The 27,821-nt window shown below is 41.1% G+C and overlaps 1 protein-coding gene across 9 annotated transcripts in view; it reads right to left on the bottom strand.

Annotated features, from left to right (window-relative positions):
* enox2 (ecto-NOX disulfide-thiol exchanger 2) overlaps window positions 1-27,821 on the bottom strand; it is a 208,212-nt gene that overhangs the window by 37,368 nt on the left and 143,023 nt on the right. For 5 of the 9 annotated variants that reach the window (XM_079479791.1, XM_079479790.1, XM_079479795.1 and 2 more), the window contains 4 exons: window positions 18,321-18,476; window positions 5,260-5,466; window positions 3,790-4,023; window positions 1,555-1,767 (listed from right to left, as the gene is read on the bottom strand). In XM_079479791.1, the coding sequence (XP_079335917.1) occupies window positions 1,555-1,767; window positions 3,790-4,023; window positions 5,260-5,466; window positions 18,321-18,476 (810 nt within the window). Of the gene's footprint in view, window positions 1-1,554; window positions 1,768-3,789; window positions 4,024-5,259; window positions 5,467-18,293; window positions 18,477-27,821 lie in introns of all 9 variants that reach the window. The other 4 variants (XM_079479787.1, XM_079479788.1, XM_079479789.1 and 1 more) reach the window with 1 other exon arrangement.

Genomic DNA, 27,821 nt, shown 5'->3' with positions numbered 1-27,821 from the left:
TTCCAAACTTTTGACTGGTAGTGTGCATTACAAATGACAAACAAAATCTAACCACCGTTTCCCTGCAGAAAAAAAAATATGGCAACAGAGTAAAATAACATCAATTCTGCAGGAAACCCACGAACCTGGCAACCCGAGTCAAATGTGCCTACAGTGCCTGCTAAACGGTATAATTGACCGTTACCCTAAATACGGTACATTGCCATGCTAGTTTCATCTCTCTCATCTCTCCCTATCACATAGCGACATCATTTGAACTGAAACTGAGTAACGTACATATATTTTTAGAAATCAACTCTTTTAGGGTGATAATAGATAAGTTTTTTTAATAATTTCTTTTTAAATTCATTTACAAGTCATTAAGAATACCTCAATAATGCACTATATATACAGGCTTTCTAAAAAGTGTTTTCTGCACATGTTTTGTGTGTGTAAAGGGTACGTGCATGTTTAATAAATGTTTGACTAAAAGCTTGTTGTTTTAACCATCAGTCGATCACTTAAACCTGAAAATCTTGTTACTGCATGTGGTTACTTACTTTTAATCTATGATGCGTCATCAGGTCCAGACTCTAAGTTGTTAATAAAACATAATGATGGTTTCTCTTCTAAACATTGCTTGATATATTCAAAATGACCGGTCTGCTGGTGTGCAGTAATGTGGTTAAAATACTCTACCTGCTTCTGCATTCAGGTGTGGGAGAGACGTCTGCAGGACTTACCTTCAGTCCGCACTGATCTCCCATCAAAGCATTACACTACTATAGCACAAACCGGGTTAAGGTGTAAAATAGCTGACGGCATAGTGGGGAAAGTGGTTCTGCTAGTGACATTGAAACTTCCATTTTCTCATCGACAGTCAACTTTGTGGCATTCAAAAGTTGAGCTTTCTAAATCAACATTTCAGAATAACTCCTGTTGTTTTCGACTAAAGGGTAAGTACACGGTACACGTATCTTATTTTTAACTTTCATCAACAGATGCATATTTATGCAAAGTTTTTGTTTGAAGAAACACATTTTAAGGTGTGATCTTCAGTTATGTGACCTTTCAAGACGGCAATACTGTTTAAATGAAAAAGCACAGACTGGAATCTTTATTGGATTTGTTGTTTAAAGTTTACTCTTAATACCCACAAATCCCTGAGAAACTTGAATGACACATGAAATGTATCTGACTGTGTGTGTGCGGTAGTTGAGTTTCTCTGGGCATTGGATCAATCAAGCACAGAGTACTGCTGCATCAGGCATCCAATCAAGACGGCAGGAAGTGAAGTGTAATCATGCAACTGCCAACAGCATCCATTTGCTGAACGCTGCCATTGTATCTGATAGTATAAGAATCTATAGTGTACATGTATATGATGGAGAATGACTGTCTACAAAAAACATAATGAGCTACCTACCAAGACAGCATTTGTAGGCGTCATATGTGACGTTAAATTGTCTGTAAACACGACTTAATACAACATTCCGAATAAGTGTGATGCCTAGAAATGCTGTTTACATAGGCAGATCACTAGATCTCAAAACAAAACCAACTTCAGCAACTCACATTGCACTAGAATCCCAGAAAGGGCGTGCTTGAACTTCTCCTTGGCTTCTTCCATTTCCTTCTCATGGGCGGCCTTCTCGCTCATCAGTCTGCGAATGTGGCTGTTGGAGGACTGGATCATTGAATAGAAGTTGTTGGCGTTCCTACGGTTAACCTCCCCTCGTTCCACCCAGGTCAACAGGACACGGACCGCCTCGGGAAATTTGGAGTCGTCTGATTGGACAAAAGGAGAAACGGTGGGGTAGAAACAGATGGTGGGAAGGGTGCTGAGTACAATGTTGGAGAGAAACACTTCTCATCTGGGACCCTCTAGCGTCAAAACTTGTTAGCGGAACATGTTTATTGGACCAAAAGAGAGTCGGCTCACTAGCAGAGCAGAAGACATTTAAGGGAGGACAACAGAACGGGGAATGACATCGATGGCGTACGACAATTAAACAATGTCAAGCATAACTAATATAATTTTCTTTAAAATGAGTCAATCTGGCATTGAAAATCGTTTAAGATACTCCGGTGTGCATGAGTGTTGGCAGGAGGCAATCGCTAAGAACTACAAAGATCGGGCATGTGTCTTTCGAATGGGAACAAAAGAAATAAATAAACAAACTGAAAACGACTGTAATAAATGCCACGGGGATTGTATGATTCTTTGTTGCCATTGTTTATTTAAAATCACTAAATTATAAAAGAAGAGGAAATGAACAGAAAGATATGATCTCCTGGCACAGCTTGGGGTTCTGCTGGTAAGCGGCTCGCTGCAATCTTTGGCTTTAACTGTACAGAGACATTGCTGCTTGTACGACAATGATTGCTGTTGTAAAAGACATAATAACAATTATTTTGGTCTTGTTGTTCTCATCCCACTGCTGCGCTCACATGCACAAACATGGTCATCTGTTGATGTCAGGATGAGAATGCACTGCTTTGATTTATTTACGGAAAGCCAACTCACATTAATAATCCATCAACCCTTTCTACACGGAATCAATGTGTCATGAATATGAAATCTGTTTAAATCAATAAACTGATTTGAAGCCTGTTAGGTCATGATTGGAAAATTGCAGATCAGCGACAAACACATATTAATAAAATATCTGTTTAATAGAGTATTCAGCAATTCCATGCATGCATTTCTAATGCACAAAAGTGCAAACAAAATTTTAACTGGGCATCACATGGTCAACATTTTCAGACACATTCTTTTCAGATGCATTCATTTGCCTCAAGACATCATTTAAGGGGCCATATAATGCACAATGCACATTTTGTTTTATATAATACTGGTTCTGAAGTTCAATTATCAAATCGATTAATCGTCATTCCAAAATGGCGGAGATACAATAGTTTAAAACTCTGGAATCTGAGGGTCCAAATACAATCTAAATATTAATAAAATTGCCTTTTAAGTTGCAAATCGGAGGTGCTGTAGCAGGCCATCCCATAACCTAATGATTTTTGCCATAAAAGAAAAATCTATAATTTTTACCCATACAATTTATTTTTGGCTTTCACTAAAAATGCTCCCATGCTACTTAAGACTAGTTTTGTGGTCCAAGGTCACATTTAATATGTGTGGGTGTTGTGTGTATATTTATATGTGTATACTGTATACATTTATATAACAAATATTTATGTAAACATGGTTTCCCGTACAGAGATTAGCTAAAACCGGGACTAGGCCTTAGCTAAACTGGGACACAAAAATGCCTTACAAACAAACATGACAGGTGTTCATCTTGAGACAAAACCACGGCACTGCTGTATTTTAAGATATGTCAGTGCAAGCAGTTTTCAGTTTAGACAGCTCTTTTTTAAGTCTAGACTAGTCTTAAGCTCTGTTAGGGAAACCAACCGATTATGGATAAGTATAGATACCATAAGTACAAATTGTGGTAAGGATAAACTGCTTTGTGAGTGTGTTAGTTAGCTAGCTATCTAGCTTCTTCAGAGTGACGCAGTCGCGAGGACAGCATCGTGATGGAGTGATAAAAACTGTCATTTAAGCCAGTTTAAAAAAAAGTGTAAGTAAACTTAAAGCATCAAGGTTAATTTAACCTCAACGATTCTTTCCAGAGGATTGAGATGCAGTCCCCAAACAGATGCATTGAATATCAAACTCAACGAGACAGCATTGAGAAACAGCTAGTCGAGAAACACACTACCGACTCTTCCGCAGGCACCACACTCATCTTGCGGTAAAAACAAAACAGCTAAACCACGACCCGTGTACTCTACCTTTCAGCTTCTCTCCTAGCTGACTGCATTCATGTTCAGAGTAATGAACGATGGGGGGTGGGGAGGGGGGCCGCAAACGATCTTCCTCTATCCTGCGACGGTGCCTCTCTTCCCGGGCCAGCAACCGCTGTCTGCACTCCCACTCGTACAGGTCGTCCCTGGCCTGAGCGAAATCTACGTGCAACCGGCCCGTGTCCTTCTTATCTGTGCTTGATCCCAGCCTGACTCTGTAACCTAGGAGAGGACAGGAGAGAACAACAGATGACACGGGTACAAAGGACTTGGAAATAAGAGTAAAGACTGAAAACTTTGAACACCAGAAGACCAAAAACGAATAATTTGAAATTCAACAACACAATGCTGAGTCACAATTGACACGAAAACAACGTCAATGACACATTCTCTCTGGTATTTATTCATTACTTCCAACTTGTTTATTGGCAGATTTGAGTAAAACCATGTTTTTTTGTTTATTACGTGTGAACTCTAAAAAGGCCCAAATGTTGCACCCAGACACGCAGTTGAGACATAAAACTCCAATGAGCACAGAAAAGGCCTGATGTCTGGAAATAATCCCCGCTTGTGATACGGCTGAATAAGAAAGCGATTTTGCTACATCAAGGTTTATACCTCAGCACAAATCATGCTGTCGGATGGAAAAGAATCTTGATAAATGACCACGTGTGACCTGATAGAGACTGGTGAACTCACTTCAGTGTGATTGGGCGAGTACACAAGAGTGAAAGCTGAAGAGTGTTTTTAAAAACGAATGTATATCCACAGATGGCTGTGTCAACAGAAATGAGAGAAAGAGCTTCACTGTTTACTTCCACCTCTCCATTTCTGCTTTATGGCCCCCAGACGGCGCTAAATATTTTATACGATGCGTTCCACGTTGGAAATGTGTGACGTTATTTATGGAAAGGCCTGCAGAGCCTGGGACACATGATATACGGGCGACTGCTCTGATCTCGGTCACTATCAAATGAGAGAGTAACACTCATAAAGGTTTAAATAATAGAAAAGGGTATTATTAGAGCGCCGGCACTTTAAATTTGCCTTCCGTGGCTGTACGTCCAAGTATTTGCATACAAAGACTGATTTAATATCAGGCAGGGCGGGTCACGTGACCGTGTCAAGGTGATTTCCGGGTCGCTTTATGATTGATATTCACGATTGTTTGAAGGGAGAAATGTATTCCTAAGCATCGGTGCTTGTCTTCTCGTTGACCTCTTTTGTCAGGCATTCTCGACGGCCACTGAAGTAATGCGAGCAAGCCCCGCCCACCTAATTAATTCTGCATCAATCATTCTTGAACTTGTGGACACGGAGCCCTCATTTCCATGAGATAAAAGGTTAAGTGAAATTCTTGTCAATTACACAGACAGGGACAGGAACACAAGGTTCTGCGTTTTTTCCAACGAGATTGTTTTTGTTAATATGTGGGCTTGCTTTTGTGTCAGTATATACCTGACAGGAATAGGGCTTTGTCCACCGTTTGCTCCTCTGCAAAGCGGATGTGACAGAAGTTCTTCTTGCTCTTGCGGATCGCAATGATACCTCCACACTGTTCAAACACTTCCACGATGAGCTGCTCTGTGGCGTTCTCCGGCAGACCCCCCACAAACACTGTCTTACATCCCGGGGGTCTCTCTCTGGTGGCAGGGGAAGGGAGGTCTTTGAAGAACAGAAGCACATAAGAAGAGGAAATTACCACAGAACATTTCAGAATCTCTTACATTGTTTTATCTTCATATTGATCCTTTTGTACTATCTGCAACTGCTCATTATGGACTCTGTTTGATATACTGTATAAAAGGACGAAACATGCAAAATCAATCACAGATTTTTCATGACCCTGACATTAAAATGATTTATTCTCCAATTATAATGTAAAACACTGGGGAACAACTTGAGGATCATTAAAACATGAATCGTGCTAAATCAAATCGATCAGGCTGGAACACATGAAACACAAGTTTAATCAATAACAGCATTGACAGTGTTTTAAACAGCAAAAACGTTTACATGATAGTCGTGTAGGAGATAAATGATAAATAGTTCTAAAGACTTGTTAACTACATTCAAATGTAGCCACATTAAAGGCATGGTCCCTCCAAAAACAAATTCTGTCATCATTTACTCACCCTCGTGTCATGGCAAATCTGCACGACTTTCTTTCTTGCGCAGAACACAAAAGAAGATATTTCGAAGAATGTTGTTAACTGCCCCCCCATTGACTTGCATTGGTTTTGGGTCCATACAAAAGAAGTGAATGGGGGGGTTCAGTTACCAGCTTTCTTCAAAATATCTTCTTTTGTGTTTTGAGGAAGAAGGAAAGTCATACAGGTTTGAGATGACAAGAGAGTAAAGGATGACAGAATTTTCATTTTTGGGTAAACTATCCCTTTAACTAGCTATACTGTCACTACAAAACTATATACAAGCCTGAAGGTTCATTTTTTGAAGTTTGATAAAAACAAACTTTATTCAGAACTTCTGAACTTACACTCTCAAACGTGTAGTGCAACATTTGTAATGCCTAAGAAACGTGGCACATAAAATACTGAGTGATGTCTAAATCATAAAGCATTTGATTTGTGAAGTGAAAACACATAAATCTTGAGAAATTTGGATGAAAATACATCAAGGGTGACTTCAGGGTTTATGCAATGCCTTAGTGACATTCAAATCCACCGATTCCAGCCACAGGGAAATTGAGTCTCATTACAGCAAAGGCCGGAATAGCCAGAATCCCTGAATTATGATGATTTGTGTGAAAATTGGTGATATTGCCCAGATCCACCACAGCAGACTTGGAAAGCAGCCCAAATCTTCAACGGTCTTGTAAAAAATGTGATGTTTCAACTTTCTGGTCATTTTAGTTTGAATAAAGATTGTAATCTTTTCTACGATGCCGTCATGGAGTGTTTGCTTATAAACGTACTCGATTACTAACGTAACCTCAGTTCCCTGAGATACGGGAACGAGTACTGCGTAGCAGGACGCTATGGGGAAAACTCCTTTTTCTCCGATGACTGAAGCAATTCAATAGCGCAGTGAAAACTGCACGCTCATTGGTTGGAAAAAAGTAAAACTTTAAACCAATGGTAGCGGAGCTGCCGGACCAATGGCGATGATACCCGCCAGAAAGGGCGGGCCTTACGGCTATATAAGCCGACACATCGCCATAGAGTCATCAGGTTACTTCGACTGAAGCGACGACAATGCAGCTTGAAGCACGGCAAGGGACGCAGTACTCGTTCCCGTATCTCAGGGAACCGAGGTTAGGTTAGTAACCGAGAACGTTCCCTATCGATACTTCACTCGTACTGCGTAGCAGGACGCTATGGGGAACCAGTATAATCACGCCGTGCTACAGATGGAACGAAAACACAGATAGTCTCGGAGCCTTGGCTCGGAGATGGGGTAGAACAGGGAATCCTTGAGAAGGCGGAGAAGGTCAAGCTAGTAGGTGGCCTAGTCCGGTTAATCGTCCCAAAAATATTAGGTGCTGGCGTGGCTATAGAGCCGGGGCTCAGCGGCCTAATCCAAAGCAGAAAGGACCCGGGCCTGAAGGGCCGGGACGTCCAGACTGTAGAATCTTGTAAAAGTGGACGGCGAAGCCCAGCAGGCTGCCGCACAGATATCCTCTATAGAGACACCGCTAGACCAGGCCCAGGAAGAGGCAATGCCTCTAGTAGAATGGGCTTTAACTCTCGTGGCACATTGAATGCCCAAGGAAGAGTACGCCAGCGTTATAGCCTATATAACTTTTATATAGACAGTGCACTCTTGGCAAGGTTGATCCTGAGGCCTAGGCATTTCAAATGGCTGAGGAGGAGGGATCTGTCCCTCGGCCCGCGTGGCAAGGGGTTGGGTGCAATGGGGAGGTACGCCGCCTCTTGGGGGCTTGACTCCCAAAGACAATGGAAGAGGAAGATTGCTCTTTTTTTGACAACGTTTGTGTTTTATTAAACACTTTGCGGTATGTTGTGTGGGCATTAGAACAGGCCCCGCACTTACAACCTTGCACATTATCAACACTTTGCCAGCACCCGGAACTGAACGGGGTGACTGGGCAGACATGAGAGCGGTCTTTGAAGGAGGGCCAGCCGGAGCGGGCCCTGTAGCCTTCCTCTTCCTTGCATCGGTCTCAGGAGGGAGCCTGAGGCGCAGGGTCCAGCGATCTTAGGCCGGGGACCTTGTCGTGGGGATGCGGGTAGCGCCAACCCGATCGGGAGCGTTGACGACCGTCAGCTCCCAGAGCCTTCTGAGCCGCAGGGGTTCTCACCGGCTGTTGCGTCGGAGCTGGCTTGGGGTTAATCGCCACGGGTCTCGGTCCGGGTCTTTTCGGCAGAAAGTGCTTCATGGCCTGCGAAGACTTCTGCGCAGCCGTGAAGCGTTCCGCGAATCCCTCGACCGCCGGTCCGAAGAGGCCGGTAGTGGAAATTGGAGCATCCAGGAAGGGGACCTTGTCTGCCTCCTTGATCTCCGTGAGCGTCAGCCACAGATGACGCTCAAGCACTACCAGGCTGGCCATGGATCTTCCTATCGCCTGGGCCATGGCCTTGGTAGCGAGTAGGGCGAGATCCGTTGCGCTCCGAAGCTCCCTGAAGAGCGCGGGGTCCGGGCTGGACTCGTCCAAACCTTGGAGGAGTTTGGCCTGGTAGACCTCGAGCACTGCCATGGAGTGTAGTGCTGAAGCCGCCTGGCCGGAGGACGAGAATGCACGTCCAGCGAGGGCCGAGGTGGTTCTGCACGGCTTAGATGGATGAGTTGCCTTCGCCTTCCATCCGATAGCACTGGGCGGACAGAGATGTGCGGCCACCGACTCATCTAGGGGGGGCAGTTTCTCATACCCTTGTTCCTCTGCGCCGTCTACGGAGGAAGAAGACGGTCTTAGACGGGCATTCATCCAGGCGGCTGCGAGCGGGTTCCTCTGGGGGAGACCACTCTAAACCCAGCTCGTTGACTGCCTTTGTGAGGACCCGGAAGAGCTCGGAGTCCGCACTTGGCCCGTGTCCGCTGGGTTCCGGAGACGGAGCGGATTCATCTACTGAGCCCGCTAACTCCTTCTTGTCCGAAGCCGCTAACGACATGGTTTTGTCCTCCTCGAGTTCGTTTCCACCGAACGAGATCATGTCACTGGCCAGTGGACGCTGATCTGTTTGGGTGAAGCAGACCGGGGAAAGCTCTCTCTGGAGAAGGCGAGGCACGCCGGGAAAGAAACAACGCCGGGAAAGAAATTGCTCTTTTAGAGCCGCCGGATAGCGGCAGGGAAAAGACCGTTGCTGAGTAGCGAAACCGCTCGCTAGCGAATCCGCAAACAGAATCCGCCGGAAGCTAAGCCGCTAAACGAAGCCGCTGAAGCAAAGCCGCTGAGCAGGAGGTTGAATCCGCTGCAGGTGCTCTCTCGACGGCGAAGTCAGTCTCGGGAAGCGAAGAAGAGTCGTCGCTGAAGGAGAAGAGATCTGAGGACTCTATGGCGATTGGTTGGTCCGGCAGCTCCGCTACCATTGGTTTAAAGTTTAACTTTTTTGTTTTTTTACTTTTTTTTTAAGTTTTCACTGCGCTATTGAATTGATTCAGTCATCGGAGAAAAAGGAGTTTTCCCCATAGCGTCCTGCTACGCAGTACGAGTGAAGTATCGATAGGGAACTGTAATTTCACAAACTAATGCCACGAGGCACACGATTTGTATCTTTTCTAGTTAAAGACCCTTGATTTTCTTCAAATAGTTCTCTTTTCTTCAAATCTAACTCTCGATAAACCACTTCAACCCTAAATAAGAAACACTTTGTCACAGTCCCAGAAATAATAACCAATCAAACACAGTCTGAATAAAATGTCTCCGTCAAGTGGTGAAAGCTTTGCAACAATGCTTGTCACATGGACAGATGCAGCCATCTTAACAAGTTTTGAAAACGGCATCTGTAGGAAGCACCTGACGGGATTCAGGGGGGAGAGTACCTCTCAGTGGGGGTCCAAAAGAAGACAGGCGTGATGCAGGCATGTTTGGCCCTTGAGCCAGTCACTGTAAATAACCGAGTGTCTGTGGACGCCACAGCTGCCCTGTTACCCTCACAGTCCATCATCACCACAATTACAATAACTCCAGTTTATTGTGGCGGCTAATGATGAGCATTACGTGTTTGTCAGGTCCCGTCAGGGGAAAAGAATATAATAATCCATAGTTTGTCATTTCCTGTCATGCTGGTGGAGAATAAGACCATCTGGACCGAGATGATACAGATGTCAGTCATGGACTTTGGATCAAAAGGTGTGATGTCGCTATTGAGTCGAGTTATGAAATGGTGTGTAGCAACAAAGATTTACAACAAAATAATTTGTCGATTTATTATTGAACCTACTTCTCAAATCTGAATAAATGCTGAATTAACCATATGATCAGAAGCTGCTCAATAGAAAACTGACAAAACATCATAAAATAACTTGCATCAAAAAGTTGAAAAATCCAAAGAGCAAAACATTTATTTTTTTCCCTCATGATAAAAGGAGCTGAGAGCGAGACTGCTAGTTTAACAGAGAGCATTGAGTATCTCTTAAGGAAAGTAGTTTTATTTTCATGCTTCAAGAAGAATAGTGGTTTCTGGCCCAGATGAGCAAATGTTTACTCCGTCAAATGCACATAAAAACATTTTGATTTGACGTTCACAGTCTCCTGACAGTTTGAGCCGGTTAAAAAAGAGCATCTGTTTTAGAAGCTACACAACAAAGAGTCTGATTCCTTTAAGCTTCTCTAAATCAAATACACCCACTACTTTGTTTTCATATCCACAGTGCAGCGAGAAAAGAGAATATAATTTAAGCGAAGGAAATCATACGTGTTTCAATGCTGTCGGAAGATCTGTTTCCATTGTCACCCCAAGATGGTGATATGAAATTACACACAACGCAGCATCGGATCTAAGATGGATAATCTACCGGTAACTGTAAACGTATTTTTGACAAACCGATGCTCACAGGATATATCTCTGGCTAAATATCCTGTGTCGTCTCTTTGAAAAGTGAGTTGAGATGACACAGGAGGAACACAGATGCAGCAGGGCAGTGTACCTCCAGCTCTGTGCGCGCTCAACCGCGAGACAGTCTTCAACAAGCTTAACGCTAATCAGCTAAAATGAAGACCGCCGCGGGTGTATCCCCTCACACGACAGGAATGACAACGGCGCCACGAACTTGATTAGGACGAGCGTGCGAAACAAGCAAAGGTTCTAAGGGAATCGTCTGAGACTGACGTCCAGTCCCCAAGACAGGCAACCGAAAACTTTCATCAGTCACACAGAGACGTAAGCAAACAGATCAAAGGAGTGTAAACCGGTGATCCTAACAAGCATGTAGCTCCGTGAAGCTTCCTCGAGTCTCGACTGCGTGATGTGCTCGACTCCGTGTGAGAGCGTAAAAGAAAGAGTCCTGCGCCTTTTGTTTGCTCGAGTGGGATGTCGGGAGTGAGGCTGCAGATGAGATGTGCTGTCTTCTTGAAAGCCAGTCTTCACTCTGCTCGACAGCCGCCTGCCTGCTGTGAATTGTCCCTCTTGAAAGAAGAAAGCGGGCCAGTGTCTCCACGGGAGGCCTGTGGTGTTCACAGGCACCTTAAACAGGGAGTTCTCCGCAGGAGACCAATATATAATGCATTATTTGTACACTTTCATGTTTTCTTTTTATTTCTTTTAGGTTTTTATGAAGCATTGCAATTGGAATCCTGAGGTGGCATTATTTTGGATTGTGAGAGGCCGGGTCAACCGCCTGCTGTGTTCAGAATTTTTTGGGCACAATCGAATTTTTGATTTGTGGGCATCATGACCGATCGTAGGCATCGATACGGGCACATTATTTAAATATATAAAAAGCTACATAAGTTACATTAAAAATTCCCAGCAGGCTCACAGGACTTACACATTGTTGCCCTTTTTGTTGAATGAATTGCTTCTTTTGGTCTCATAATGTATCATACAGTGTTTTCAAAATGATTAAATGTAAATGTAATAAGAATATTTAAACAGAACCGAGACAGATCTTTTGTGCATGTGAGACCGTCTCCAAACCGAGCAAAAGCTGATTACCTAAGGTAGAAAAATACGGGCATCAAATAAAACTCTGCTAGCCAGGTTCAATTTGAATATTCAGACATGCATATAATGGCCAACAACACTGTATGCTAGTTTTAAATTTGAATTAAAATGGACTAAAATGGGCACCATGCGAACTTGCATTAAATCAAATGTGCCCATGAAACCCAAACATTTAATGCAAACATTAATAGGCTCACCCAAAAATGAAAAATCTATCATTATTTACTCACCCTCATGTCAATCCAAACCTGTTTGACTTAATTTTTTCTGCAGAACACAAAAGAAGATATTTGAAGACTCTTGGTGACCGAACAGTAGCGTACCCATTGTCTTCCATTGCAAGGACACAAAGCCAATGCAAGTCAATGGGTACAGCCGTTGTTTGGTTTACTAACGTTCTTCAAAATATCTTCTTTTGTGTTCTGCACAAGAGGGTGAGTAAATAATAAAAGAATTTGAAATTATTTTTCAAAGAAAACATATAGAAATGGGCACAAAACATCTTCTTTTGTGTTCTGCAGAAGAAAGTAAGCCATACGGCTTTGATATAATATTATATAATGATATAAGTTTTGTAAATGATGACAGAATTGTCATTTCAATTTCTATTATTTCTATATTTCTATTAGTCAAGTAATCTTTATTTATATAGTGCTTTTTACAATTTTCATTGTTTCGTTGTTACACGTTATAATGCCTGAAGAAATCATCTAGGTTTGATGGGAATTACTGAACGTGCCATGATATAAGCTTTTGAGGCACAGCCAGTGGTTTGTTTAACTGAGGTTAAAGGCCTCTGCGGGCCATGGTGTAGGGAAGTGTGGCTGATATGTGTGTCACAAGTGGGTTGAAGTGAGGAAACATGCCAGACTTGCAGTGCTCTCGGCAAAGCAAGCCTTTCACACAGACCAACCCTTAGCTCTTGGATGAGGAGACCTTTGCTTGATATTAAGGTCACTCTCAGGCACAGAGCCAGGGCAGACTGTGGGTTCTCAAGCTATAGAGACAGACAGCATATGCACCCTGGCCCGATGATGGCAGGTATATCTACAACTGGGCACCGAATTGCTTTCCTCTAATGCGGTCTACAGGATCTGGAGAGAAAAGATGATAATATTGGCTACGCTCTTTCTCTCTCTCTCTCCTTCAGAAATACATGCTTTCAAACAATGATTTTTTCACACTATCGTGCAATAGTTTATAAACAGCAGATGATCAGGGCTGATTTATCTTGTCAATCAAAAGAGGAAAAAAAAAAGGCACTGAATTTGTGCTCTGTATGTAGAAAATAATAAGAAACATTGATGCTCAATATTAACAGTCATTATATGTTATTAAATATTCATTAAATCTTCAGTATCGTTATTAGCAGATATCACTCAGAATAATCGTCCATCCGTAGTGGATATTTAGTTTCCTTCCAGAAATAATGCATTTCCCGAATTTCTGCTCTGTAAGTCTACGATCCAGTGTACTCATGGTGTTCGTATTTTATTGCTTTTTTATGTTTTTCCGTACACTCTTAAAAATAAAAGGTGCTTCACGATGCCATAGAATAACTTTTCATTTTAAAGGTTTTATAAAGAACCTTTTACATCCTAAGAAACTTTCTGTTTCACAAAAGGTTCTTTGAGGTGAAAAAAGGTTCTTCAGAATAACGAAAAAGGTAAGAAAGAGAGAGTTCTTTAAACAGAACCTTTCACTGAATGGTTCTTTGTGGAACCAAAAATTGTTCTTCTATGGCATCGCTGTAAAGAACCTTTTAAGCACCTTCATTTTTAAGAGTGACCTAAATGGGTTTTTACAATACCGGTGCCAAATCAATAGTTTGAAACTGTACTGGTGCCTAAACCGTTGCTTTTTACACTTCATAGCACCAGAAGCAAATATTTCAATTGATGACTGAAGCGTTTTAGTGTGGCAAGTAAATCTGTGTTCTAATTTGGTACGGAACATGCCGGTCATGTAGGTATCAGTGCCAACCCTACCCAGGACTCCCCCTCCCCATTACATAATGACTATGGACCAATGATAGATCAACTGACCTAATACCTACCACACATAAGCAGTGGCAACAGAAAATAAATATATGCATAAATTAAACAGCACCATGATTATATTACAGTTTAACAGTTCTAGCCACAAATGTGCATAACTGCAGGTCCAACTGGGTGTTTCCTATATCCTTCATTAGCGTGAGGAAAGATTTAAACTTGGCTTCCCAGTTCTCTTCTAAGCCATGTGTCGAATTAAACAAGCAGGTTTCAAAAATCCCCATCGGTCAAATGTAATAAAAAACAAGGAGTGCAGCTGACAGCAATAAGGCCATGTGTTTTTAATACAGCAGCAATCAAAGCCAACGACACTGGCCTTTAAAACCCACCGATAAATGACGTATGGTATAAATGCTGATATTTTCCCATCATATGTTTTCTTGAAGGCCACGAGAGCTAGTGAAGAGAAAAGGTGAATGATATTGACAAAGAGGGTGAGGGAAGGGCACACAGCAAAGGACGTATTGGACGTGTTCCTGCTACAAATCTAAGAACAGGTGGTCACGTAGAGCATGATTTTGAACATTTCATGTGAAATGGCATTAGCCATCAGAGTCCATTGGGAAAAGGACTTTCATAATTTCTTCTGGCAACTGCTTTGGGAGTAACCGTGAATGATTGCTTCGCATTACTGTATGCTGTAGTCAGGAGAGCACAGCTGTCATCCGCTATTAAATCCTCTTCTGCATGGACTGGTGCGGAAAAAAGGCGACTCATTCCGATGCGAGATATGTGCATGATAGCCTGTTCTCTCTGAATGAGATGAAATGTGACTGTCATGTTTATGGATATGCCCAAATCTCATCAGACAGCAGTCTCTTGCACCCGGCGTTGCACAGCTATGGCTCTCTCTTTCAAGTTTCTTCATTCTTCTAATCACTTATCTAACATCCCTAAAACAAGTGGGTCTTCCTAGCCCGAGCTTGACACAATCAGCCCTTCACTGCTTAATACTGTGACGTCTAACGCTTATTACTCTTCAACAGGAGAATGTGAGAGAGGCAATATGAAGTCTGCTTCATGTTGTTGTGCTGGGATTCTAGGATCAATATACAGCAAGTTGCCTCTGTTGTCAATTGAAGTATCGATTTGGGTGAATGATGATGAGGCCGAACAGCTGATGAAAGTGCCGCTGCTTTGCAAACGATCAAATTCTGAACATTTTTCAGGCTAGGGGAAACCTTTTGGAAAGTGAAAATTCAATTGACCTTTAAGCACAACATGCAGCCAAGAAAGTTCAGAAAAATATCCACAATGCTTTGCAATTGGAACCGGTTTTGAAGGTGAAGGTCAAGCTGTTGGCAAACACATAGATAAAAACAAACGGATAAAGTTTAAAAGTTAGCATGTTTTGATAAACATTAATTTCATTAGAATTTTAAATATATATATATTTTTTGGACAACTGCCTGTAAAGGCTCGTTCACACAAAGGAATGACAATAACTATAACTATAAAGTTTTAAAAATACAATTTGGGTGACACTTCGCAATTGTCGAGTGTTAACACTTATTTATTTATTTATTTATAATACAAATATTTGACATCTTACATATATGATTACATCTTAAACATATTTGTTTAACATTTTAAACAGGTTATAAATATTCTTTTAGTTGTTTTTTGTTCAAATGTTTGAGAGGTCTATTAGTTAACGCAATGCATTAGCGAACATGAATTAACATTAACAAATACCCTTTTAAAGTCAAAAAGTTGCAAATGTTAACATTAGTTAATTCACCATGAACTAACATGAATAATTGTATTGACATTAACCATTATTAACCATAAATGTTGTTGAAGTATTGTATATTGTTATTTCATCTTAGTTAAGGAATGCTCGAATGTTAAATGTTATATCAAAGGGGTCATATGACGCGGCTAAACGAATATTAGCGTTGGTTTCAGATGTAAGGCAATGTGTATACACGATTTAGGGTAAAAAATGCTATATTTTTCTCATACCGTGCATGTTTGTTTCTCCTCTTTGTCTCGCCTCTCTGAAACGTGCAGATTTTTTACAAAGCTCATCTCGCTGAAAAGTGAGGTGTGCTATGATTGGCCAGTTAACCAGTGTGTAGTGATTGGTCGAATATTGCAAACATGGGACGGAAATGTAACGCTTCTTACCATAAATGATATAGAAAAATATTATTTTATGAAAAATATGATTTATTTTCACAAGTTGTTTGTTCTTTCATGATAGCTTTCATTTAAAAGAATAACTTTGAGTTATTTGACTTGAGGGCATCTGAGATCTTTGGTTGTTGTGTTCTAAACGCTTCTATTCTACTCCGCTATCAATCAATCACCGTCTGACATGGTTTGTTAAAGCATTCGGCTGCCCGGAGCAGGTGTGTCAGTCCGTCACTCTCTTTAAAGCAGGGGGATTAGGACACTCTACAAGTACGATTGACCGTACTGTTATGAGAGCGGCTAACCTGCCATTACAGAGCCGAACGTGCTGCGTGATCAGCTGTTTGAAGGACACTAACTCTCTCAGGTAATCATTCTCTCCTCCGACCTTCCTCCTGCTGTGTGCCATATTTTACATGCCAGAATACCTCAGTCTCCTTAGAGGTCAACCGTCCAATTACGGTGGATAGCCCCCCAGTCCCCCTGGACATCCCCCTCTTGTTATATTCTTCTGCTTGACCTCTCTCTCCAAGACGGGAGAGGCATGCGGATGATCTTATTGAGCTGGTGGGATGGAGGGATCGGTGGGTAAACATGAAAGGACGGCTGACGGCTTCTCTCTCAAATAAAAGCACAGAGCTTCTACTGTCCGTCAGTCTGAGGGTCTGAGAGTGGCAGCTGGCTTTTCAAATCAAATCTGCATCTTATCACCGTGACATGCTCTGCTTGAAAATTATATTATAAAGGCAATATACGGGCGAAGCGCTCTCTTGTGGTTTTCATCTCGCCCATATCAGTCATTTTAATTGGCTGTCTTTTCATCTGGTCAGCATTTCAGGTCAGATTGCTGAAGTCAATACAATCATTTAAAATGCATGAGGGTAAAAAAGAATGCTTATGCATACATGTTGAATGGAGTGAGATATAATGTATTCACAAACACGACTGTGGAGAATGACAGGGAACATTCTGATGGTTCGATAGTGCCCTGCGAAGTGGACTTGATAGGGTATTCACAAGTCTCACGGTAAATGACTAGGGATGTAACAATATCAAAATCTCACTGTATGATAATACCTCGGAATAACATCCACGTTACTAAACTCATTGCAAAATTTCAAACCACAAATGATGACTTGGAAATGGACCATAAGCATCCTCTTTTTTTATCCTCTAATCATAAATGTTGCTTAGAGGTATGAGTTATAGTATTAGATGGGTCAAAAGACCTAAAATCCCTTTTATAAAATAAAATCATTGCACCAGAAGGACCTTGACGAAGGTAATATCCAATATTTTTTCTAACATTCTCTATGTTAGGCCCGGAAGACCAATCGTTTCATACAGTCATGTGACCACCACAATATTGAGACCATTTTGCTATTGCGATAACACAATATCGATAATATTGTTACTTCCCTATAAATGTCGAAGGGCACTGTAAATGGTACAGGGAACACATTTGTATCAATGTACCACATCTTAGGAAGTAGAAATGTATCTCATTGCGAGTCAATATAACCTGTGCATGCAATATTAACAAATCACAGTCATTTTCATAACAAACTGTCACAAAACCACTAAAACATCATGACATGATTAAATATAAAACATATAATACAGCCACAGAAAAAAGATTAAAAAAAGATATTTACGTGTCATTACCGTAACGTGTCTAGCTTCGTCTGAGTGTATTATATGTTGTAAATTAAACAGATTAAAATGTGAAAAATACTATTGGATGTTGTACTAGATGTGCTTATATGTCAAAAAAACATCTGACAGAATTTCTAAGTATAACTAAATTAAGAAATATTGGAAAATACATCAGTGTCCATGATGTTCTTATTTTCCGCAACATTTTTTACGAACACAAACACAGATCTTTACATTAAGCTTGATTTTTTTTAAGTAAGACATCTTCCCGTACCTTACCTAACTCATTAATGTCTAATTATGTATAATGTTGCTTATAATGTTTCATGCTTTAATGCTTCTGTATATTGTTCTGCAAAACATGACATGGTGTTGACATTTTTGACTGTTACGGTAATGAGATTTTTAAGGTCTTGTTAAAAAAAGAAAGTGTAAACGTTTAACATTAATACTTTTTCACATTTCAGACCTTAATTTTCATGCCGGAAAAGGAAAATTGTTCATGCAAGAATTAAAAAATTCACGTTTGACATTTTGAAAACCAATATTTCATGAGATTTACCCAGTAATGGATCACTAAGGGACTCACTGGGGTTGGGCGGAAAGAGCGTGCAGCTTTTGCAGTGGATGATTTCCTTCATGATGGGCATGTCTTGTAAAATTGCCGGTGGCACGATCCCGAGGCCGGGCATCATGGGGTTCATTGGAGCGATGCCAGTCATCATGCCAAGGCTGGGGTCAAAATCTGCCGAAATAAAGAAAGAGGGCATCACAAAGGATTGCACTAATAAAAGCCCGGCACGGTGGCACCATTCTGTTCATACCCAAATGACATCTATAAGAGGTAAACGTTTCCTCTCCATAAAAAAATAAACAAATGAGACTGATACATATTTAAAAGGCTTTCCAAATGAATAGGTTTTTACTGACTCATTCCACCAGGTGTTTGCTATAGCTTATTATTATGCGTAGCTTGTACGTCTGTGAACACTGGCTTTCATTCACAGGTATTAGTTTAGACTACAGCTGCATGACAGCGTGGAGTTCTTTGAAATGGAAATGATGGAGCCCTCGCTCTCTACGGTCTACGCCGCACCTGTGGAGTGGGGCCGAGTTTGTAAGTCTGTCTAACCTCTGTGAGAGCACTCCACTCAAACGCTTCAAATATTTCCTTTATTTGCAGCCCCGCAAGATAAACAAGCACTTCCTCTGGCACGGAAAAAAATCGCTAAAATGTTCTGTTAAATCTTTCTGTAAATGAATAAGCTATGTGAATAAATAAATGATGAATAAATGCGTGGCAGTTTCAAGTTTAGAGTCTCCGTGAACAAAATAGCGGTCACAGTCCGTTACCCTTGAGAAAACGACAGGGCGGTCTGCAGAATTTCAACAAATGTAGTTTTCACAAGTAAAAGTCAATAGGATCATTGTCTGATCACTTTTCAAATTGAACTAAGAACCACCCAGGTGGACGTGGTGTGATTGACATGTAAAGTGAACCGTCGTAGATTGTTTATTTTACATGCAAGCGTTCAAAGTAAGTGAATCTGAAAAGTAAAGTGAGTTCGCTTAACACGGAGAAAGATATTTAGAAAAATGCTTATAAATGCTTAAAATTTGTTTTTTTTGTCCTGTTAAACACAAAAGATGATATTTTGAAGAATGTTGGACAGCAAACAGTTCTGGGGCATACCATTGACATTTGTCCTACTATGGTAGTCAATGGTGTCCAAGAACTGTTTGGTTACAAGCATTCATCCAAATATTGTTCACTGTTTTCACCCAAACAAAGAAATATATACAGTTTTGGAACAACTAGAGAGTGAGTAATTCATGACAGAATTTTCATCTTTGTGTGAGCTTTCCCTTTAAGGCTTCATATCTGGTTAAAATGATCTCAAGTGCCAAACACCCGCACGCACACAAACAAATAAAAATGAATGCCACAAACCTGAGAAACTTTGGCAAATGCCGTGATAAGATCTTCATTAGAACGGCTAATTGAAGTAGCCTGGTACCCATGCATTTGGCAAGCTCAAGTCATTTTTATTAAGAATATGCATGAATGATCCATGGGAGGCCTGCGCCATCTGAGGCTGAGAGCAATGAAAGATTACATAATCTATTTAATCATTCAAATAAAAAACATGCAAGAACTAGTTAAGAAAATGTGTCAAATGTTTTGTTTAAACTGGTGAATAACGCATTGTCTTCCTCTTTTATTTTATGTTGGTCATTGTACGTTTTTGAGTCATGTGCTCTTTTTGCAATGCATGTGATAACATGCTAGAGGAAGAACTAGAAGGAAGAACAGGCAGACAAAACCCCATCTCGCAGGGCGTTTCAGGATGGATTCTGAAGATAAACCGGGAGCACAGAGCTGGCAGATATGTCTGAGAGGTGACGACAGGTCGGGTGCACATCCGCTCAGGCAAAAGCATAAAGGGAGCTACGGCAGAAGGAGAACGAGGAGGCTGAGGAGATTAGGCGTCACATTGGCTACCTTAATGATTCTGTTAGTATTGATATTTCTGTCTCATAGACACTAATGGAGGCAGGAGATAAGATGCACCCCAGACACTTGGGAGGTGACTCACGCTTCTATGAATGCCACACGCTTTCTGTTGCATGCCAAAACCCTGTCTGGCTGTCTGACTGACACAGCGAAAGGAACACAGCTGACTAAGAAAAACGTTTAAATTGTTGCTTTTCGATCATAAATTGACAAAAATGGGTAGATCATTGTGAGGCAGCACCTGTCGAGTGATGCATTGAAAATGAAAGATGCTGAACAGGTTCCACACAAATTGCATCATTTTAAGCATTTGACTTCTTCACTGTCTAACAATAATCTTACAATTATTCAACTATAACCACAGGTGTCACACATTGTGTTTCTGTTGGGTAACTCTCAATAGAAAATGAAGTGATTTGCAGGTCGACCATTTATTTCATATGGTTGCTGGGAGTGAGCCATTTTACAAACTAAAGGGATACTTCAAACAAAAATGAATGTTCTGTCATCATTTATTCACCTTCGAGTTTTCCAAATCTGTATAAATGTCATTGTTCTGATGAACACAGAGAAAGATATTTGGAAGAATGCTTGAAACCAAACATATCTTGTCCTCCATTGACAACCATAGTAGGAAAAATACTTGTATTCTTCTGTTGAAGACATTTTAAAGAATGTTGGGCAGCGAACAGTTCTGTGGCACTTTTGGCTACCATTGGTTTTCTCATCCTATGGCAGTCAATGGGGGGCAAAATCTTTCCATTTATAAGCATTATTCCAAATGTCTTTCACTGCGTTCATCATAACATCATAAAGTATCCCTTTAATCATCACGAAAAGCAATTGACGTGAAAAGGACTATGTTTAAATCCAATGCTAATTCATTTGCTGTACATGGAAGGGAATCTAAAACTCAAATTGAAGAATATAAACGGTTTAATTATCTGGCTTCAGTCAGAATTACTGAATAGAAAGTGTTTTTGAACCTATCATTTTATTTTTCGGGCCCAAGGGACATTTTTTTGCATGCGGTGGGTAGGTAGTTCATTCTATCATTGTGTGTTGCTTCATGGAAGCCTGTATAGCTAAAGACTATGCTGATAAACTGCTCTACGGCGCATTTGAACCGTCTTTGTGCTGACTTCAGTGTTCTGGGTGGCAAATATAGACAACGGGATGAAACTCTACTTAACCATTAGTGCCGCTTACACATGCTGAACGTCTGCTTTAGATGTGATAACTAGCAATTCAAATGTGAGCGATCCAGCGTGCATACAAGATAATCCAGAGGATCTGTTTTAATAAACTCATTCTTTTTTTTATTACACAGATTGACTGCATTCAAGTGCAACCATTGAACCATACACGAATTCGTTTATATGGTTTATTCTGCACTTTATTCATTGAAAGTGCAGTAAATGTGATGTCAGCATGCACAGAAAATCACATCCTTCCATTTTTCCACTGCATTATCGGTTCAAAATTAGAATCAGGTGCACCAAATGAGATTAAAGCACTATTAGAGAGACACTTTGAGTTGTGTGGCTACGTCATGCAAAGATCAAACAAGCTCTTCAAGATGCTCTGACAAACAACTGCTGATACCTACAAGTCCAGGCAGGGTTTAAAACCATTTCCAAGCCATCTGTAGACAATCCCTCTCATTTCTAAGCCATATACCAACGGAACGTTTTCAGCATCCTTTCAGGTCGGAACATCCTCTGATAAGTTTTAGACTCGCCACGAGTCGAGTGTCCAAAGAGACTGCACAACTCTGTCCTACAAGCAAAGTCATGAAGGAAGAAGCCTCCCAAAAAAGAATATAGATCCATGAGTGATGAAGAAGCTCAAGGCAGACAAGGTGAATATCAGGACACGGTCAACATTGAATTTATTACAGAACTGATTGACAACATCAGAGAGTCTTTGAGGAGTGAGGCCTTTTGTAAAACAGTTCAACCATTACTGGCTCTCACAATGAGACAATGGTTCAAAAGATACAGCTCAAAATAAGAGTTACGCCAATCAATTCAATTCAAAGCCCAGATTGTAATCTCATAGAAATTCTGGGAAAATGTAGTTTTCAATCTTCATGGTCATCCATCCATTATTCTGTTCTATTAATGAAATGAAGAATATGTGCACCTTTGTATGGCAGTGCACATTTCTCAAGGGTCCAGCATTACTTGCCAAATTCCTGTTATAATACAGTTCACTTCAAAATCAACGATGGATTGTATATATTTATGTATTCAGAGTGCTTCGATATTTAATATGAGGTGCTCAAGTGCCGTTCATAATGACAACCCATTGTAGCGACAAAATATCCAGGGGCCGTGAGGGTACATGAGTGTTCTGATGAGACAAGTGAAGCGGATGATGCAAATAATCCTCTATGCTAATAATAAGTGACGATCTGTGGACACCACTAATGGAGCAAAACGCATTCATCTGGAGTGCTTGCTAAACTGACCTGAGATTAGAGGAAACAAGTGCAAAAAATAACACAGAAAACAACTTCGCTTTGAAGAACTAAAAATAAATATTGCTTTCATTACATCGCAATGGTTTATTAAATGCCCAACGTTATTTGCAACGGTGAGCCTGCAGTCTAATAAACATGAAGCAGCCTGCTCGCTCATCTCTCTAAGCACAATTTAGTCTGACAGTTGTGTGTTAGTTGGGATGGACGCAGCCCTCAGCTAAGGCCTTTAATGTGTCTCGCGCCGGCAGGTGCTGGTCTGCTCGGGCTCTGGCATGGAGGTAATAGGCACCAGGCTGATGAATTATGGAGCCCGCTCTCGGCAGACACACAGCACATTAAGCAGGCTGAGAAATCACAGGCCTGTTCTCCAGGAAAAAGCAGGCTGTTAAAAAATTAGAGCAGGAAATGATTTTTATTCATGACACTTGTAAAACAGATGATCCCCGCGCATATCTGGATATAAAAAGGTAGGTTTGTTTAGAAGCTGACCTAGTTTGATCCAATATACACTGTTTCTCAGGGTGGGATCTTCTATATGGCAGGATTGAGAGATAAGGCACAGGAAAAACCTGAGGCAATAAAGCTTAACTGAGATTATTTACATTTGTTCTCAAAGCAAAGCACACGCCTTTTTTTCTCAAGCCTAAGGAATATAGATGTGCAGGCATGTTTTCTTGTCTCTGCAGTGCTAACAACCACTGAATCAAAAAATTAAGAACTTTGTGGAGTCTAGCGTGGATATAGGGAACTACAGGATGGCCATATATACAATGCAAAGTACTGCTTTGATGTATAGGCGATTAATGAATAAATCGTACATGTGTCCTATGGTGTATTAATATAACATTGCTTTATATTATTCATATTTATCATATAGAGCATAGAGAGATTTATCTTCATTGTTAGTTTTTTCTACATTTTTGCTGTCACACCATAATAAACATGTGCATATTAGTGAGAGAGGGAGTTTGATGTACAATATACGATAACATACGGCTGTGCGATGTGTAATTCAATTTTGACTTCAAACAATTATGAAAACAAAATAATCGAGGTAAAACAATGATATTGCAAGAATTGTCTCATTTCTTCATTATTATATTTATTTCTTTGAATGCATCCATTCATATTCAGTTTATCTTAGTCTAAGACTATTTCAGCGCCAAAACTTCCAGGCGACCATAAATGCAAATGAGCTAGTGAGCCAGACAAAGAAACATGTTTTCACGCCCAAAATCCGCTCACTACATTGGATCGCCCACCCTAGGGGTGCGTGACCCCTTCAGGTTTAAAACATCTGGGCACGGAAGGAAAGGTGCTCGTTCGTGTTCCTTCATCTCACAAGACCTGTTCTCTTGCCTGGAGACAGGCTTTCCGGCAGATTGCTTCGTCAGCCAATCCGGTTCTCAGGAAGAATCCAACGGACTCACCCGCTTGCTTTAAACTCATCAGGACTCTGAAACCTTCTTCATCGCTCACCAGAACTTGTTCAGCACACCCAAAAAGCCAATGCAAATATCTGATCTATTTCTAAATAGCTGCGTTTAAGCTTTGCCCCTTTTTAATAAGGAGATTGATAGTCCTTGATGGTTTATGCAGATGTGAATAGCTGATGTAATACTGTAATACCCGAGAATACACTACATTATGTATTTATGTTTGTTTCCAAAGTTAGTGGATAATCATGATTTCAACATCGGGCAAAAAAATCGTGATTATAATTTCTGTCATAATCCATTAGCCCTACATTAACATACCCACTCAGGCAACCACATTAACACATCAACATATGTACATAACGGTTACACTTTATATGAAGGTACACAAATTCATCATTAACTACTTTCTTATTAACATGCATATTAGTATGCAGAAAGCACATATTCATTCCTTATTCGACACCCCTTAATCCTACCCAAAACCTAAACCTTATAACTACCTTATAAATAGTAATAATACAAATTGGGAATGGGTCCCTATTCTAAAGTGTGACCTACATAACATATGCAAGTACATTAACATATGTCTGTCCCACCACATTTACACTATTTAGCAACTTTCTGGACACGTTTGAAGAAGTGAAACAATCACAATGGAGGTCATAAAATAGATACATTGTCATTCCATTGTCCTGAAATTGTGGTGCACATAACATAAATATATTTTGATGGGCTGTGTCGAGCATTATTTTCCCTTTCGGCGTAATTACTTGTCACAATGCATCACTTCCTGGCTGGTGTCGTCCTTCTGGATTTAACCCATTCAGAGAGTAGTGAACACACGTACACCCGGAGCAGTGGGCAGCTATCACTGCAGCGCCTGGGGAGCAAGTAGGGGTAAGGTGCCTTGCTCAAGGGCACCTCAGTCGTTACCTGCCGGCCCTGAGGATCGAACTAGCAACTTTCTGGGCCACGACTGCCCTACCAAAGCTTCTTTCGTCCCTGGGTGGGCTTGAACTACCAACCTTTCGGTTAGCAGCCGGATGTGCTAACCGATTGCGCCACAGAGACAGATTGGATCTGATTTATTATGTCAATAAATAGAAAATTAAAAACACAAGAGATCCGAAGTGTATATCTAGCCCGTTTAAATCTTAAAAAGTGCTGTTTTTGTGAAATTCTGTTGAGTATTCAACAGTTACCACCTTCAAATGATATAGGAGAAACACCAACGAATCCAAAGGCAAGAACAGCTTTTTAATTATTTACTGGTGGATTACTTTGCGCAGCGTAAGTACTGTTGCTGGATTGAAATGTGTGTGTTTGGATGTGTGGCTAATACGCAATGCTTCTAAACCATAAATGTGCTTTGGGCAGCTGCATTAAGAGGCAGCCATCAATCAAAAGAGCAAAAGAGTCAGAGAACTCAGCCTGGCATTTAACAGCGGAGAGCTCCTGGCGACCGCTGCCTGATGCAGGCGAGGGTCCGTCGCGTTCTCTGCCTTTCTCCGTAAACGTCCCCCTCAGCAGCAGCGCTGAAGAATGACACAGCTAGACCTCATGAGGCATGTTGGGTATTCTCAAATGAGGCATGCCAGCCGTCTCCCGGCGGAAGAAGTCAAAATGTCTTTGTGAGGGAGCAGAAGATCTGCCTCTTCACACTGCAATTTACCCCTGACGCTGCCAGGAATTCTGGGGGCAGGAAATCATTTTACCCCGCTAAACCTTGAGCACAGAGCCAGCGCGGTGAAAAGATCTGCGTGAACGGCATGGATTGGTTTTTGTTTCTAAACATTTATTTTGGGGCGTTTTTGCCTTTATTTGGACAGCTGTGTTGTAGAGAGGACAGGAAGTGAAGTGGGCGAGAGAGAGGGAGTGGGGTCGGGAAAGGACCTCAAGCCGGGATTCGAACTCGGGTCATCCGGAGCGCAACAGCGCTATATGACGGAGCACGTTAACGCAAGGCTATCGGCTTGGATTGGAGCTTTTACAGACAACATTCCCTTCATAGCAGATTACAGAGTAAAACAGATGTTGCAGAAACTATGCTACATTACAATATGTGGCAGGACAGGGGCATGAGAAGTGCATATGGGGTTGGGAAGAACTGGTGTGAATGAGCTGCCCGACTGAATACATACAGTATAAGGTACACTGAAGCAATATTGATTGTTTTGCTATATCAAGCACACTTTTTATTGGTGACTACATAAAAATGATCTGCTGGGTCACTAAATTAGTCTAAAATAATAGTCCTCTCACATCACCAGATATAGACATCGATTCCCCTCTGAGATTCACTGCAGCAGGATGCATCTCAAGAAGACAAAAGATTGATAGGTCAAGATCACTGAAAAATGTCTTAACTATTACGAACCTCCTCTGATCACTTTATATTCATGTTAATAAAAGGGGTACGTGCTTTTACACAACTAATACACAGACAGAAAGAGAGAAATGGACAAGCAGACAGAGAAGGACATATAGATGGACAGACAGACAGACCGAGAAAGAGAGACAGATATGTTGATAGATAGACAGACAGACAGACAGACAGAAAAGCAGACATATAGTTGGAAAGACAAATGGACAGACGGAAAGACAGTATGACAGACAGAGACAAATATACAGAAAGAGAGACATATAGGTGTGCAGAGACAGACAGATAAATGGACAGGCAGACAGAAAGAACAGACGAAAAGACATACAGAGGCAGATAGATGGATGATGACAGACGGGAAGATGCAAGAACAGAATAGGCAGATACTGGTAAGTAAGGATGAGTAAGTAAGTAAGAAAGAGACAGACAGACAGCCAAATGGACAGTCAGAGACAGATGAAAAGTAAGAAAATGACAGAAAGAAGAATTGACAGACAGACATACAAACAGAATGATGAATAGACCGGGACAGACAGACAGACAGATAGATAGAAAGACTGATGGACAGACTGGCAGAGAAAGACAGACAAACAGATGTACAGAGACAGAAACAGACAGATAAATGGACAGACAGGAAGACAGAGAAAGATAGACGGATAGAGGGAGAAAAATAGTCAAACATATAGAGACAGACAGACAGACAGACATAAAGACATACAGTGACAGATAGAAGGATGATGACAGACAGACAGACATAAAGACATACAGTGACAGATAGATGGATGATGACAGACAGACAGACATAAAGACATACAGTGACAGATAGAAGGATGATGACAGACAGACAGACATAAAGACATACAGTGACAGATAGAAGGATGATGACAGACAGACAGACATAAAGACATACAGTGACAGATAGATGGATGATGACAGACAGACATAAAGACATACAGTGACAGATAGATGGATGATGACATACAGTGACAGATAGACGGATGATGACAGACAGACATACAGTGACAGATAGATGGATGATGACATACAGTGACAGATAGAAGGATGATGACAGACAGACATACATAAAGACATACAGTGACAGATAGATGGATGATGACATACAGTGACAGATAGACGGATGATGACAGACAGACAGTCATAAAGACATACAGTGACAGATAGATGGATGATGACATACAGTGACAGATAGAAGGATGATGACAGACAGACAGACATAAAGACATACAGTGACAGATAGATGGATGATGACA

Source organism: Barbatula barbatula (assembly GCF_947034865.1).
Source record: "Barbatula barbatula genome assembly, chromosome: 18".
NCBI lineage: Eukaryota > Metazoa > Chordata > Actinopteri > Cypriniformes > Nemacheilidae > Barbatula > Barbatula barbatula.
Note: the sequence above shows the minus strand (reverse complement) of the source record. Positions and strands in the feature narration are given on the sequence as shown.